General features: G+C 39.1%; 1 protein-coding gene across 1 annotated transcript in view; it reads right to left on the reverse strand.

Moving 5' to 3' along the window:
• LOC115470042 (inactive heparanase-2-like) overlaps nt 1-16,837 on the reverse strand; it is a 260,196-nt gene that overhangs the window by 198,703 nt on the left and 44,656 nt on the right. The window contains exons 2-3 of the mRNA XM_030202916.1: nt 15,746-15,917; nt 7,108-7,155 (exon numbers count right to left, since the gene is read on the reverse strand). Coding sequence (XP_030058776.1) covers nt 7,108-7,155; nt 15,746-15,917 — 220 coding nt within the window. The remainder of the gene's footprint in view (nt 1-7,107; nt 7,156-15,745; nt 15,918-16,837) is intronic.

Consider the following 16,837-nt stretch of genomic DNA (forward strand, 5'->3'; position numbering starts at 1 on the left):
CTGGAGAAAACTCAAGCACTATAAATCTCTTGCACTAGTCCTCCAACAATAGCTGCCCCAATTACCATTATCAGTACCTCTGTTACTTTCAAAACTACCATTAAGATTTTGAGACCACTTTTTGACTCAGCTTTAAATTTTCAACCCTGTGTCTCTTATATTGTACACTGCTGTACACAAACTATTTACAAAATATGTATTGCAGATTTGTATTCACTCTAGTAATCTCAAACTTGGGCTACTATAACAGTCTACTGCATGGAGTCAAAGCTTCAGATCTGAGACATTTACAATTAGTCCAAAAACTCAGCAGTATATCTTATAATAGACTTGAGAAAATGTGATCGTGTGACCCCACATTTGCGTGAAGAGTACTGACTCCCAATAACATACCACATCTCTTTCAAGATCCTAACCACTGTACACAAGGTACACTATTCAGGCTCCCCTCCCTCACCTCATTCTCTTACTAATCTGCTATGTGCCATCCAGAACTCTTCATTCCTCCCAATCTAATATTCTAATTGTCTCATCCTTTCATCACATTTGTTACGATTTTGTCAGGACTAAAATTTTTAGCACAATTGGCCAATCCTTAAGGAATGCCCTCCCATCATACCTTCATCTTGAATGATCCCAAGAAAAATGTAAATCTGACTAAAGACATTCCTATTTAAAGACACCTTCCCTAACTGATTCCCCTTGGAACTATTAACCTTGGATATGATCTGACAACATGGGACTTGGTTGCCTGTCCTACAAAATGTTTAACTTTCCTCCCTATCCTATCAGCAATTGTAGTTCTGTTTCCTCTTTCTTCTTTCTCTTCATCTTTACTATTTTTTAAAATTGTAAACAGCTGTAAAATTCCCACTCATAGGTAGTATATCAAATAATAATAAAACTTGAAACTACTGAGACCTTCCAGGAGGCTCTATGGGAGCAATTAAGTATCATATTGGGAATGAGGTTACAAAAATCCAATGGCATGTCTGCTTGATAAGATCAATGATTTGCCGATCTAGTCCTAATGGATTATTTGTTTATAAGGCATGGTTGATTGCAAAAACATATTTACTGATACAGTTGATCAGTGCAGATGCCCTTAACATGATTTTTTGGTGGAATCAAATGCATAAATTACTGAGAACAGAGTGAATACTTGGAGGGTGTTAAATAGAGTTTTATGAAATCTTGGGAACCTTTTCTGGGAACACTGGTGGTACCTTGAGTGTGTACAGCTATAATAAATAATTTCAAAGTGTAATTAAGATAGGAATACCCCTGGGGAGGATGGGGTAAGGAGAGGGACAAATAAGAAACATTTATAATTGAGCTATGAAAGGTTAGGTTATATTTCAGGGCATGTAGTCTTACTGGTTTTGTTGTAACCCTTGTACCATGCATTTCAAGCTGTTCTGTATGTATTTGTATGAATCTTAATAGATACTATTTTGTTATATTTAAATATTTTTATCTATATATAAAGAGAGAGAGAGGTGGCAATTTTAAATGTCTCTTTTTAAATTATCCTATATGTACAAGTATTCATGATGACAAGAACACTTGTTGGGGGTGGGGGTGTAATTCTCAATAGCTCGCCTAAAGTTAGGTGCTAGGATGATGTGTGCACAACTACTGTTATAGAATACTAGCGTAAGTCCACATATGTGCCTAGCTTTAGGCGCGAGCACTTATGCTTGCTCAATGACCAGCATAAATGCTTGCACCTAACTGTAGGCAGTTAAGCACGTAAATGCTAGTATTCTATCATTTGTGTGTGTAACTGCCTGAACTATTCCTGTCCCTCCCAGGTCCATTGCCCTTCACAAAGTTGTGCACTCTGGAATTTGAGCACATACAGTAACTATAGAATAGTGACTGCTAATTGGTGCCAATTAGTACCAAATAAGGCCAATTATAGCCTATTATTGCTTATTAACACCAATTATCAGCTCATTATTAAATTAGGTTATACACATTACTGAACTAATTCTATAACTTGTGCACAGAAATTTGCATGTTAGTTGCACCTTTCTAGAATTATTACCACGAGATTGCTGTTTTTCTAAAGGCAGCTGCTAGGGGCAGGAGTGAGTGCGGTTTTCTCCTGCCCCCATTATACCACCAGGGGATTTAATGTTGGCCTAGGGAGGTGTAGCTTGAGGGGTGGGATGGGAGGGAGGGGGTATAGATTTGGGGCAGCTGGTAGGGGCAGGTCTTATATCATCGGCGAGGACTGGGAGGGAGGGGCAGATGAGTATGTGCTTCAGGTGAGAGGAAGGGGGATACTTTATATGTTTATCCGAGTTTGATTTGTCCTTGCCATTTTCAGGGCTCAGACCGTAGAAGTCTGCCCAGCACTGTTCTTGTACTAAAAGTTCTGAAGCTAACATTGAAGCCCTTTAAAATTTACACTCCAGCCCATCCATATCTATTCAGTCACGATCAGGGCACAGACTGTAGAAGTCTGCCCAGCATTCGTTTTGCTTCTCAATTACTGGTGTTGCCACCCAATCTCCGCTAAGATTCCGTGGATCCATTCTTTCTAAACAGGATTCCTTTGTGTTTATCCCATGCATGTTTGAATTCCATTACCGTTTTCATCTCCACCACTTCCCGTGGGATGGCATTCCATGTATCCACCACCCTCTCCATGAAAAAATACTTCCTGACATTACTCCTGAGTCTGTCCCCCTTCAACCTCAAATCATATCCTCTAGTTCTTCCACCTTTCCGTCTTTATTTGCAGATTGCTACTTTTCACATATTTGAATGTCTATATCACGTCACCCCTGTTTCTCCTTTCCTCCAAGGTATACATGTTCAGGTCGGCAAGTCTCTCCTACAGTTTGCAACACAAATCCCATACTATTTTTGTAGCTTTTCTTTGCACTGCTTCTAGTCTTTTTACATCTTTAGCAAGATATGGCCTCCAAAATTGAACACAATACTCCAAGTGGAGCCTCACCAATAACTTGTAGAAGGGCATCAATACCTCCTTCATTCTGCTGGTTATACCCCTCTATGCAGCCTAGCATCCTTATGGCCATGGCCACTGCCTTGTTGCATTGTTTCTTCACCTTCAGATCCTCGGACACCATCACCCCAAGGTCTCTTTCCTGAGTCGAGCTTACTAATCTCTCCCCTCCTATTCAGTATCTATCTTTTGGGTTTCTGCACCCCAAATGCATCACTCTGGAAAGAATAAACAAGCAATTCATGTCTTCCTGTTCCACTCCACTCAGTATTATATCTCCCCTCAGCCGTTTCTTCTCCAAGCTGAAAAGCCCTAGCCTTTTTAGCCTTTCCTCATAGAGAAGTTCTCTCATCGCCTTTATCATTTTTGACGCCCTTCTTTGTACCCTTTCTAATTCCACTATATCTTTTTTGAGATGTGATAATCAAAATTTCACACATCTCTTCATGGTGCAGTTCCATTATAAAGCGATACAAAGGCATTATAATATTCTCAGTTTTGTTCTCTGCTGTTTTCTTAATACTTCCTGACATTCTATTTGCTTTCTTGCCGCTGCTGCACACTGAGTAGAGGATTTAAACGTATCATCAATGATGACACCTAAATCCTTTTCCTGGGCAGTGACACCAAATATGGAACCTTGAATCATATAGCTACAGTTTGGATTCCTTTTGCACTTGCTCACATTAACCCTCTAATTCTATATATAGCACCTAAAATTGTGCACACAAATTTGGGTGTACACCCAAATTGAGTGTGCAATTCAGTTGCTTAACAAGCCAATTAGCTATAATAATTTGAAGCTAACAATCAATTATTAGTACTAATGGGCACTAATTTGAATTTATATGCAAACCTTTATATTCGCTATTCCCTAAAAATGTGCATGTAAAATTTTCTATTCAGATCCAAAAAAGGGTGTGGCCATGGGATAGAGAAAGTACCTGTTCATATTGTGTGATTGTTTTCTACCTTGCACTTGATGGTGAAGTGGATTATAAATGCCAGAATTAAATTAAAAATACCTTGTGTAACTGGGTGTGCCTAAAATTTGGTGTACCAATGTAGGTTTATACTAGTATTCTATAATGGAATCAGGGCACCCAAATGTCATTATAGCAAGGGTTCGCCACCCAGTCATCAGCATTTCTAGGATTTGCATGCATTGTTAGAGAATTTGGGGGATCTGCGTTTAACTTAGGCATAGGGATTTACACCATGGCTGCCATGTATGAGAGTCACAGAGTGAACCAGGAGTCTGCAATTTGAACCCTCCTGATGCAGCTATAGATGAAACAGAGCTTCTGTTGAGGAATTTCATTTCCCTGCCTCAGGATTTGGTGCAACTATTCAGAGCTTTCGCTGATATAAGGGACTTGAGCATTTGTATGTATAGAATTATAAGACCTGTATTACATGGCATAAACCATTCATTGTTATTGGGAGGGTTTTGGTTTTGAAAGGTTTCTTGATATAGCAGGACTCTTTGTATGGCTGATCTGTTTAGCTACATAAGTACATAAGTATTGCCACACTGGGACAGACCAAAGATCCATCAAGCCCAACATCCTGTTTCCAACAGTGGCCAATCCAGGTCACAAATACCTGGCAAGATCCCCCCAAAAAGTTCAATACATTTTATGCTGCTTATCCCAGAAATAAGCAGTGGATTCTCCCCAAGTCATTTTAATAATGGTCTATGGACTTTTCCTTTAGCTATTGTTGGAGAATCTGTTTGTGGAGGGGTTTTTTTCTGACAGGTGACATATGTGCTGCAGTCTGCTCTTTATTGGACTGACAATCTTTTGTCCTGAGGTCTGTTCTCCACATTTATTTCACATTTTCTGATGGATATGTGGTTAAGAAAGGATTGGCTTTTGTTTTTATATTTGATGTATGATTTGTAATATGTTATTATTTTGGTTGTTTTTAATATTCTGTGTTATGTACTTTATTATTATGAGTGTTCAATAGTTCCCCACCTAGTTAATAGGTGGGTTATAACTGAAATAAATAAATAAATAAAGGGGCCCTTTTACTAAGCTGTGCTAAAAGGTGACCTGTGCTATGACTAGTGCGTGAGTTTCCCCACGTGCTGAGGCCACTTTTATTATAGCTGCAAAATGGCCCATTTTTCATTTCCTCAATTAATGGCCATGCGTTAATTTCTCAATTCGCGCTTGTCCATTAGCGTGTGAGTTGTTACTAACACCTATTTAATAGACAGAAAGGGCTCACATGCTATCCATGCACTAATCAGTAGGTGCATGGTAATGTGGCTGTGCTAAGTGATTAGTGCCTACTCTCTGCCCCCAAACATGCCCCCAGCGCTAATAAATAAAAAGCATTTTTTTCCACATGGGAAGCATGCACAGATGCCTAACCACACCCTGCAGTAGTGTATTTTCCCACAGAGTAAGCATGAGTTAGTGCTTACCACTGCTTAGTAAAAGGATCCCCAAAGATTGTTACTGCTTATAAGTGGGCTGATATTTTTGATGTTCAGGGTAATTGAAATCCCCTTTATTATTATATTACCCAGTTTGTTAGTTTCTCTAATTTCTGCTACCATTTTCTGCACCTGTCTGTTTGTTGTGGCCAGGGGGACACAACAAGCCACTCTGATTTTCAAGATATCCACAATGCATATGCATGAGACAGGTTAACATACAATGGTGACAGTGCATGCAAATTTGTGTCATGCATATTCATTGTGGGTATCCTGAAAACCAAAGTGGCTGGCATGTCCTGAGGACTGGGTTGAGAACCCTTGCTATAATGACATTTAAGTGCCCTGATTCCATTACAGAATACTAGTATAAACCTACATTGGTACACCAAAATTTAGGCACACCCAGTTACACAAGGTATTTTTAATTTAATTCTGGCATTTATAATCCACTTCACCATCAAGTGCAAGGTAGAAAACAATCACACATTATGAACAGGTACTTTCTCTATCCCTAGAAGGCTCACAATCTAAACTTATTTATTTATTTATTTTTGTACCTGAGGCAATGGAGGATTAAGTGGCTTGCCCAAGGTCATGTAGTGGGAACGAAACCCAGGATGCTACGACCAAAGCCTGCTCTACTAACCATTAGGCCACTCCTCCACTCCAGGGGTAAATGAGTGTGCCTAGATGTGGCAGGCATTAATACATAAGTACATAAGTAATGTCACACTGGGAAAAGACCAAGAGTCCATCGAGCCCAGCATCCTGTCCATGACAGCGGCCAATCCAGGCCAAGGGCACCTGGCAAGTTTCCCAAATGTACAAACATTCTATACATGTTATTCCTGGGATTGTGGATTTTTCCCAAGTCCATTTAGTAGTGGTTTATGGTCTTGTCCTTTAGGAAACCGTCTAACCCCTTTTTAAACTCTGCTAAGCTAACCGCCTTCACCACATGTAACTTATAGTATTCAGTAACTTGCATGCAACGATGGCAGCCCCGCCCATGCCCCCATGTTTCACCTCCTTTCAGTCGTGCACTCTGCATTTCATTCTATAAAATGTACCACAATTTAGGTACTAATTAGGCTTCTAACTTGTGGCACTAAAACAACAAAAGTTAAGCACTATAATGGGGGCAAAGGTCAAGCTAGGCACATAACTGCAGTTAAGCGCTTTTCTATAAGGTAGTTCCCAAATATTTTTGTGCATAACTGCAAAGGGGGTGTACATGTGAGAGGAGCATGGATGGGCCAAACACTTAGGGGTGAAACTAGTGCCAGTATTTGAGGCATTAATATTTACACCTGCCTTCCTTCATGGCATAAGCAATGGCACTTAAAATGTTGGCATTCAAATGCTGAATTATACTCTATTTTATAACAGAATCTGGGTTCCCAGATGCTGTTATAGAACAGTATTTTAGTGCTCATATTTTTGGCACCTACAGTAACTTTTAGTGCCCTTTATAGTCCACTTTCGTTCTGTCTTATAGAAATGCCCATAGTGCATTTCTGCGCACTGCAGGCATTTAGATATACAATTGCCTTTTTAATGTTTCGTTCATTATGAATACCATAGCAAACATTATTTAAGGGTGCTTCCATTTAAAGGTGGTAGCACAACTTATCAGCCTGTGGATGAGGAATCTAATTCAAAGGAAAATACTTACTGTTGCCAGGTAATAGCATCCACTGTGTTACCAGCCACTTTCATAAACCTGCAGAAAAACAAGGGAAAACCATGTGATCCCTACCCCTGGGCAGACCAAAAACTAGGATCGCTATGAATTCTGATCTACATTTCAAAGCAAAGGAAATATATATTATATCAATTTATATTTATTCTTCAACCCTTCCTAGTTACATAAAATCAGAAAACAATAAAAATAAAATAAAAGCAGCAGCATATAATACAATTAAAAAGATACTTATAATGAATATGAATTAACACCATAAAATAATAACATAGAGGGTAATTTTATAAAGGCTTTTTCATTTGTATATGTGCATGAAATGCTGCTTATAAAGTTACCTCACATATACAAGTACATGAGATTTGAATGCAACTCCAGTGTAGGCATGTTCGAGGGTGGAGTTTGGGCAGAGCATAGGTGGACTCATGATTTACTCACATTCTTTTAACACAATCACAAATATTGTACATGCATACAATTTATACCAGTTTCTGAGATGGTGAAAATGTATAGTGTTGTATACAGTGCTATCACAGCCTTGAATTCTGCAGTTTTTGTAGGACAATTTTATTCATATTCTAATCGTAGCCCCAAGAACAGTCATCCCCTCTTCCATTCAGCAATACATTTTTTTAATTGTATAAGGTGCTAAAATATATAGGGCCTCTTTTACTAAACCACACTAGTGATTCCTGCATGGCAATGGAATCGCTAGCACGATTTAGTAAAAGAGGTCCATAATTATTTCCCTGATAGGAAACAACAGGGACATTTCAAGAAAAAAGTAGCACCTAATATGTGTTTAGGCTTCATGGTCAAAAAAGCTTTCCTGCGTATCTGAGTTGGATATGCTACATCAGGAAAAACCTGTACTTTTGTTATTCAAATTTGTAAAATGCACAGGCACTTATAAAGGTGATTCTATAACTGAATGTGTGTAGTTATACATGCCTTATGCACATACCTGCTTAGAAAAGTGTCATTTATGTCCATAAGTGCACTGCATGCTATTATAAGAGTATGCATAAGTGCTATAGCATATAACTGCAAGGGGAATGTACAGTGGTGGAAATAAGTATTTGATCCCTTGCTGATTTTGTAAGTTTGCCCACTGACAAAGACATGAGCAGCCCATAATTGAAGGGTAGGTTATTAGTAACAGTGAGAGATAGCACATCACAAATTAAATCCGGAAAATCACATTGTGGAAAGTATATGAATTTATTTGCATTCTGCAGAGGGAAATAAGTATTTAATCCCTCTGGCAAACAAGACCTAATACTTGGTGGCAAAACCCTTGTTGGCAAGCACAGCGGTCAGACGTCTTCTGTAGTTGATGATGAGGTTTGCACACATGTCAGGAGGAATTTTGGTCCACTCCTCTTTGCAGATCATCTCTAAATCATTAAGAGTTCTGGGCTGTCGCTTGGCAACTCGCAGCTTCAGCTCCCTCCATAAGTTTTCAATGGGATTAAGGTCTGGTGACTGGCTAGGCCACTCCATGACCCTAATGTGCTTCTTCCTGAGCCACTCCTTTGTTGCCTTGGCTGTATGTTTTGGGTCATTGTCGTGCTGGAAGACCCAGCCACGACCCATTTTTAAGGCCCTGGCGGAGGGAAGGAGGTTGTCACTCAGAATTGTACGGTACATGGCCCCATCCATTCTCCCATTGATGCGGTGAAGTAGTCCTGTGCCCTTAGCAGAGAAACACCCCCAAAACATAACATTTCCACCTCCATGCTTGACAGTGGGGACGGTGTTCTTTGGGTCATAGGCAGCATTTCTCTTCCTCCAAACACGGCGAGTTGAGTTCATGCCAAAGAGCTCAATTTTTGTCTCATCTGACCACAGCACCTTCTCCCAATCACTCTCGGCATCATCCAGGTGTTCACTGGCAAACTTCAGACGGGCCGTCACATGTGCCTTCCGGAGCAGGGGGACCTTGCGGGCACTGCAGGATTGCAATCCGTTATGTCGTAATGTGTTACCAATGGTTTTCGTGGTGACAGTGGTCCCAGCTGCCTTGAGATCATTGACAAGTTCCCCCCTTGTAGTTGTAGGCTGATTTCTAACCTTCCTCATGATCAAGGATACCCCACGAGGTGAGATTTTGCGTGGAGCCCCAGATCTTTGTCGATTGACAGTCATTTTGTACTTCTTCCATTTTCTTACTATGGCACCAACAGTTGTCTCCTTCTCGCCCAGCGTCTTACTGATGGTTTTGTAGCCCATTCCAGCCTTGTGCAGGTGTATGATCTTGTCCCTGACATCCTTAGACAGCTCCTTGCTCTTGGCCATTTTGTAGAGGTTAGAGTCTGACTGATTCACTGAGTCTGTGGACAGGTGTCTTTCATACAGGTGACCATTGCCGACAGCTGTCTGTCATGCAGGTAACGAGTTGATTTGGAGCATCTACCTGGTCTGTAGGGGCCAGATCTCTTACTGGTTGGTGGGGGATCAAATACTTATTTCCCTCTGCAGAATGCAAATAAATTCATATACTTTCCACAATGTGATTTTCCGGATTTAATTTGTGATGTGCTATCTCTCACTGTTACCAATAACCTACCCTTCAATTATGGGCTGCTCATGTCTTTGTCAGTGGGCAAACTTACAAAATCAGCAAGGGATCAAATACTTATTTCCACCACTGTATACATGGGCAGAGCATAGGACAAAGACAACAAGGAGTAGGGATGGACAACAAACCTTCACAAATGAGTCAGGATCCCAAGGATATTGTCAGTTCAGCTCTCAGAGGACCCAACACGGAACCATGTTTCGGCTGGGGCACTGTCTGCCTTAAGGGTCACAAGATAAGCTTTATATCCCAACTATTTAACATGCCACTTAGATTTTTCATCCCTCTCCAGGAAAGTAAGTTTCGCCTGTCTCTTTGATGAGCTTTACCCGGAAGTTTTATTTCTGAGAACATGTGTGTCATTCTAATTCACAGTTGCTCCAAAATAAGGCAGGAGCAACTCTTCTCCAAGAGTGACAGTAGATATTTCTTAGTTTCAGCACCAGTAGACATAACAGATATGAATATTAGGTGTGCACACACAAATTTGAATTTCTCTTTTGCCAAAGTTCCTTGCCTGGGCTTGACTGGCTGTAGCCCCTCTCCCTTACCCTGGGCTCACCAGACTCTCCCCTCCACTTCATAGCCAGAGAAGACCAAGATCCATGTAGCTTCTTTCCATTTTCCAGGGAGTATCCAGAAAGTGAGAGAAAGTTATAAGCATTGCATGCCACACTTAGGTATGCTCACTTATACCTGCCATTGACCTGGCTTAACTGGGTGTACCTACAATTAGATGTGACAATATATTTATACTAGTATTCTATAATGGAATCCAGGCACCAAGAAGCCATTATAAAATAGGTGCTCCCCATATATCCTGCACAGCACTGGGGCACCTAAAAAGAAGTGCCCAGTTATAGAATTGCCTTCTATATGTCTTTATAAAATACGCCCAAAGTAAGTGCCCATTCAGTCTCTCCACTTAGATGTGTTATAAAATTACTCTCCACTTGAAGTACTACAGATTTATATTCCTGTTCTGCAGTAATGAACTGTGACCTTCACTCAATTTAAACAAATTCTAATCTCTGCTTAGAACACAGTGGACACATTGCTATAGTAACACATTAAGGACTAAATTCAGTAAATGGCGCCAAAATTTGGATGTTGAGAAAAGCAAGCACTGAATGCTATTCTATAAATGGCGCTCTGAGTTGGGCGCCATTTATAGACTAGCACATAGTGTGGGATCTGCATCCAACTTTGGGCGTAAGGATTTACACCAAGTGAAACCTGGTATAAATTTTTGTGCATAAAATAGGCATGGATCCCCCAAATTCTACAACAGTGCATGTATCTTTAATGAACATCCCTGACATGCTGATGCCCCTCCCATAGTCATGCTCATGTTTCAGTTGTGTGCTAAAAAATGTATGTGTGCATCTTTAGAGAATAGCACCTAGTAAGATGCACATGTAAAGCCAAATTGTTGCCTGTTAGCCCCATAATTGATTGTTAGAACTCAATTATTGTGCTAATTGGCTTGTTCAATTAAATTGTATGTGCAAATTAATTAATTGAATTAATTCATTAAATTACATTAAATTAGATTGCATGCGCAAAAAGGGAATGCCCCTGACCTGCCCATGCCCCTATCATGGCCACACTTCCTTTGCAGATCCACAAGGAAACACTTACCCCCCCCCTCTCCGCCTTTTTACAAAGCCGTAAGGCAACACCAACACAGCCCACTGACTTTCAGCTTTACCACACCATCAGCCCCTATCTATCTATCTATCTATCTACTTATCATTTCTATAGCGCTACAAGGCATACGCAGCGCTGTACACCATACACAGAAGACAGTCCCTGCTCAAAGAGCTTAAAATCTAGATAAGACAGGTAAACAGACAGAACAATTAAGGGGGTAAGGGAATAAAGAGGTGAGGATAAAGGACAGGGTAAGTGAGTTAGGAGTCAAAAGCAGTGGTAAAGAGGTGGGTTTTGAGTCTGGACAGGCTCAGGAAATCTATTCCAGGTGTGAGGTGCAGCGAGACAAAAGGAACGGAGACTTGAATTAGCAGTAGAGGAGAAAGGGACAGATAAGAGAGATTTATCAGAATAGAGTACTCGAGGGGGAACGTAGGGGGAGACAAGAGTGGAGAGGTACTGGGGAGCGGCAGAGTGAATGTACTTATAGGTCAATAGGAGAAGTTTGAACTGAATACGGAAATGGATAGGGAGCCAGTGAAGTGACTTAAGGAGAGGGCTAATGTGAGCATAGTGACTTTGGGGAGGGGGGGGGGGGTTAGGGCACTATTCTATAAATGTGCGTGTAAGTGTGCTTTTGCACAGATCTGCCAATTTTGCCCTGTTTTGGTGCCTTACAGCCATTAGAATGCTTTTTTGCACTGAAAATTTGGCATGGAAGTAGTGCCTAACATTCTGTATGATATATTGAATTTCTCCCAATGTGCATAAATATTTAGAATACTAGCACTTATATGAATATGTGCACACATACCCACCTAGGTTCTATTCTACAAATACATCCTTAATTTACCTACCATGTATTTGCAAAGGGGCATACACAGGGGCACAGCATGGGTGGGACATAGGCGATGTTCTCATTTAAAGGTGTAACTTACAACATACTGTAAGTTATTTGCATTCCTGCTACATTTAGATGCCTCCACTTGCACACAGGTCTATGGCTGGAAAAAGTGCAAGCACCTAAATTTTAGGTGTGCCAATACCAAATTATGCTAGTATTGGCACACCTAGATTCTGTTATAGAACAGGCTCCTACCACATGACTTTGGGGATCCTAAATGGAGGTGCCTAGTTATAGAATTGTCCCCTTAGAATAAATACACACCTTTGTACTTCTTTTACCTCAATATTTGCATTCTGTTGGGGCTGGCTCTGGGAGCCTATTTTATAAAGGCACATAGGTACCTATAGGATTAAAATAAGTACCAATGTAGACTTCTCACATAGGTGTCTTATAAAATTACTTTTACCAATAAAACGAACAGTTGAAATTTTCCTAAGATCAGTTAATGAAATATACTAATCTGCCAGACCAATACTGTCAGGAAGCACTCTTCAGAAAACATAAATCTAGTTCAACAGCAGAGGTCCCAATTAACAATATTTCACTTGCTTACCCCTGATGCATCCATTTGGGTGAAACATGGCCATGTTTGGTGTTTTATTCTCTTGAATATTAATAAAGTAATCACAAAATAATTGGCAGTGGTTTTTACCATTTTTTGTTTCTGAGACCACTCACTTGTTTTCTTTCTTTCTGTCTTTGTTTTAATGTGGACCATTGCATTTCCATTTTTCATTTTATTCATTTGGAGTTTCAGGCAGTAATTAAAGAAGACGTCATCTACCCATGATGACTTTTACTATGGCATCTATATATATATGTCCAAAATATGGTGGAAGCATAGAACAGCCTCCCAGTGGAGGTAGTGGAGTTGAGGGCAGTTATCTACATTCAAGAAAGCATGGGACAGAATATTTTAGAGGGAAAAGAAAGAATAGTATCTATCTATCTATCTATCTATCTATCAGGTTTTATATACCATCTTCCTGAGCCCATATGCCAGGCCCCCTCCCTGCCCATCTTCAAATCCTTGCTCAAAGCCCACCTCTTCAATGTCGCCTTTGGCACCTAACCACCATACCTCTATTCAGGAAATCTAGACTGCTCCAACTTGACATTTCGCCCATTAGATTGTAAGCTCCTTGGAGCAGGGACTGTCCTTTTTGTTAATCTGTACAGTGCTGCGTAACCCTAGTAGCGCTCTAGAAATGTTAAGTAGTAGTAGTAATCTTCGTGGACCAGGTTCATTCAAAATGGTTTACATTTTAACATAAGACAATGAAAGGCAGAATAAAAGAACAAGAGGAGAAAACTCAGTATTGTATTATCAGATCACATATATATATATATATATATAGAGAGAGAGAGAGAGAGAGAGAGAGAGAGAGAGAGAGAGAGAGAGAGAGAGAGAGAGAGAGCGATAATTGATAAAACAATCCTACTCCATCACCATCCACTATAAAAGCAATAAAATTTCCTGCAATATAAAAAAATCACTTCCAAATCTTATTTAAGATAGCAACTGTCAACAATTAGATGGGAAAAGCAATGCTTTTAACTTCCTACAAAATGACAGATGACTTTCAATCTTGAATTCAAGAGGCAATTCAAGTTTTCATACACATGTCTATCGAACATGGTTCTCCTAAAGATCCCCAGAAGTCTTACTGTCATATTCTGCTGTACATCGGCATAAACTTTGTTGTGCCAACCCAGCATACATAGAATTGCAATAATCTAATTCTGTCATAAACACAGCCTGTGCTACTGTGGTCTGATCTTTTGATGCTAAATAGGGTATAAGTTAGTAGAGGTTGGGCAAATGGTGAGGATGGGCAGACTAGACAGGCCATGCTTTATTTTAAGCCATCATGTTCTCTGTGTTTATGTTTCCAAATTCATTAGAGAACAAGCCACCACATACACGTCTACTATTGCAAGGTTTAGGGATTTATTTTATTTATTATTTATTTATGTATATATTTATTCATGCGTTTGTTATACAACCTTCCAAGTGTATATCAAAACGATTTACAATAAAATAACTGGAATACAAGAAAGGATTAAAAAACAAAAAAGAAAAAAAACCAACTGAAGAATAACTTTGTATAGGTCAAACAGGTGGGAAAACAAATGTCTAAGTCCACCTCTATAAAGCTAAATAAATATTTTATAAAAGGTTTGGGAAGTGATGAGCCTTTTATAATGCAGATTTTTTGAAGATACATGTATATGTCATGCAACATACAAAAGAAATTCATAAACATTAACTCACAAAAGAGTAGCCTCACAGTAGAAACATACACATATGTGCCTTGATTTTAAAAACACTCACAAACATATGAGGATAATTTTATAACAAGTTACCTATGTGTGACGGCCATAAAGGGGCCTATTTGTAGCCTATTTTATTTTGTGGGTAAACTGACAGAAATCTGGGCTAGACTGAAGCCACAGACATTTACACCTGTTGAGGAGAAGGCATAAATGTTAGCATGCAATGTATGTGCATATGTACATATTTTATAATGTTCATGCATAAATCATTATTCTATTCATGTTCCACCCATACTCTACCCCCAGAACATGCCCATAGGTGGACCATAGAAAAAATACACACTTTCTAGGCTCTGCACTTAATTTTACATGTGTAATTCATGGGTAATTTTTTTAAAAAGCCCTTTTACACATGAATATTTTATAAAATTACCCTCTATACATTTATGCAGCACCATTTATACTTGTATATGGTGCACTTTTAATATTTGCACATGCATGTTGGCCAGCAATTAAAGAGGTTTCCTCAAAAAGACACATTTCATCTCCAGGGTAAGAAGTATGAACATTTACACTTTTCAAATACTCCTTGAAGCCTCAGGTCCCAAAGAAAAGCTAGTCAAGGGTTATGTGTGACACTGAGCAGATGGAAATGCTGAATATATGTATTGCTGTTATAAAATTGCTGTATATTGCAAAGGATTGCCCAGGACACACCTCCTTTCTGAATGGAGAAAACTCTGTATTCTACTGTGTATACACTTAAGTAGTGCCTTTTATAAAACTGCTCCTTATATACCTATGCCAATTCACATGTATAACTCTGCTTTTCTACGTGTGAATAATATGCATGTTTTCTCAAATTTACTCCTTGATATTTACATTGGCCATACATTGTAGCATATGAGAGGTGGAAATACAAGAAAGATAAGACAGTGGAAGCCTTAGAACTTCTTGATCGATACAATGTTACTATAAATCAGAATCTTTTACATGTTTCTCAAAGTTAAGTTCTGTTATCTAGTGGTGAAATACTGTATGTTTCATGGATCTATTTACCAGAGATTCTTTAAAGTAAATTATAACTAAACTTCTAGCTAAACATCATACTTGACATATCTGCATTACATTTTAGTTTAATCATAGTACGTAATGAAGACCTGAAGCCCCAAAACATAGCTAACTGCTTTACATACCCATCAAGCAGTGCTATGACATTCTTCCTGGGTCTCCCAATATTAGGTCCATACAAGTTTGCTCTGGAATAGGTCCGAATAGACTGTAGCATGCTCCTTAGCTGAATGTAGTCCTTTCCTAACTGGCTTCCATTCACTGTACGTCCATTAAGTGCCCGATAGTTGTTGGGCTCTGAAGAAACATTAGACATACAAGGCAGAGCTATTAGGATTAGTCTTCACTTTCTGTCTCATCCTCACTCCTTCTTATTCAACTAGTACTGCTTCAACTGATTTTTAAATCTCATTCTCTTAGCATTGGCTGATGGTACAAAATAATATTTAGAACTATAAATAAATAAAAAATAAATGCAACAGCAAAGGTATACAGTGAGATACAGCTAATGGTTATATTTATATGTATTACAATTCTTGATACACCACCCTTCTTGAGGCATATTAGAGCACTTTACAAAATCTATAAATAATGCAAGAAAAAAAAAGAAGAAATACAACATCAATAAATGGACTGAGACAAAATTGCTGAAATCATCAGTGGAGGCAAACAAACTCCACTTCCATAAGCAAGAGCGAAATTGTATGCTTTAAGGCCTGCCTTAAACCATAGAAGAAATACCTCTGTTCAAAGATCATTAACTATGGACCATCAGATTAATAGCTTGGTCCAAAGAGCTTATTTCAAGCTGAAAACAGTTGCGTTTGTTACATTCTTATTTTTTAAAGAATCACTTCAGAATTATTGTGCATCTTTCAATATTAGCTTTACTCGACTATGGTAACGCTCTGTATTTGGGAATAATCTCAAGGTTGATCTGTAAAATTCAATTAATTCAGCATTTAGCTGTTAGATCTTTTTATAAGTCTCGAGGTGACCATTTGACTCCTCTGTTGCAGGAGTTACATTAGTTGCCGGTACAAGCTAGGATTCAATTTAAGGTGTTATGCCTAGTATTTAAGATTCTACAAGGCACATGCCCAGAGGGTTTATCCCAATTGGTTAAACTTTTATGCTCCAATATATATTCTAGGAGTTGTAATCAGATGATTCTGGTTTTTCCCTCAGTTAAATATGTGATTTAAGGCTTTGCTTTC

This window comes from Microcaecilia unicolor, chromosome 5 (genome assembly GCF_901765095.1).
Source record: "Microcaecilia unicolor chromosome 5, aMicUni1.1, whole genome shotgun sequence".
NCBI classification, from domain to species: domain Eukaryota; kingdom Metazoa; phylum Chordata; class Amphibia; order Gymnophiona; family Siphonopidae; genus Microcaecilia; species Microcaecilia unicolor.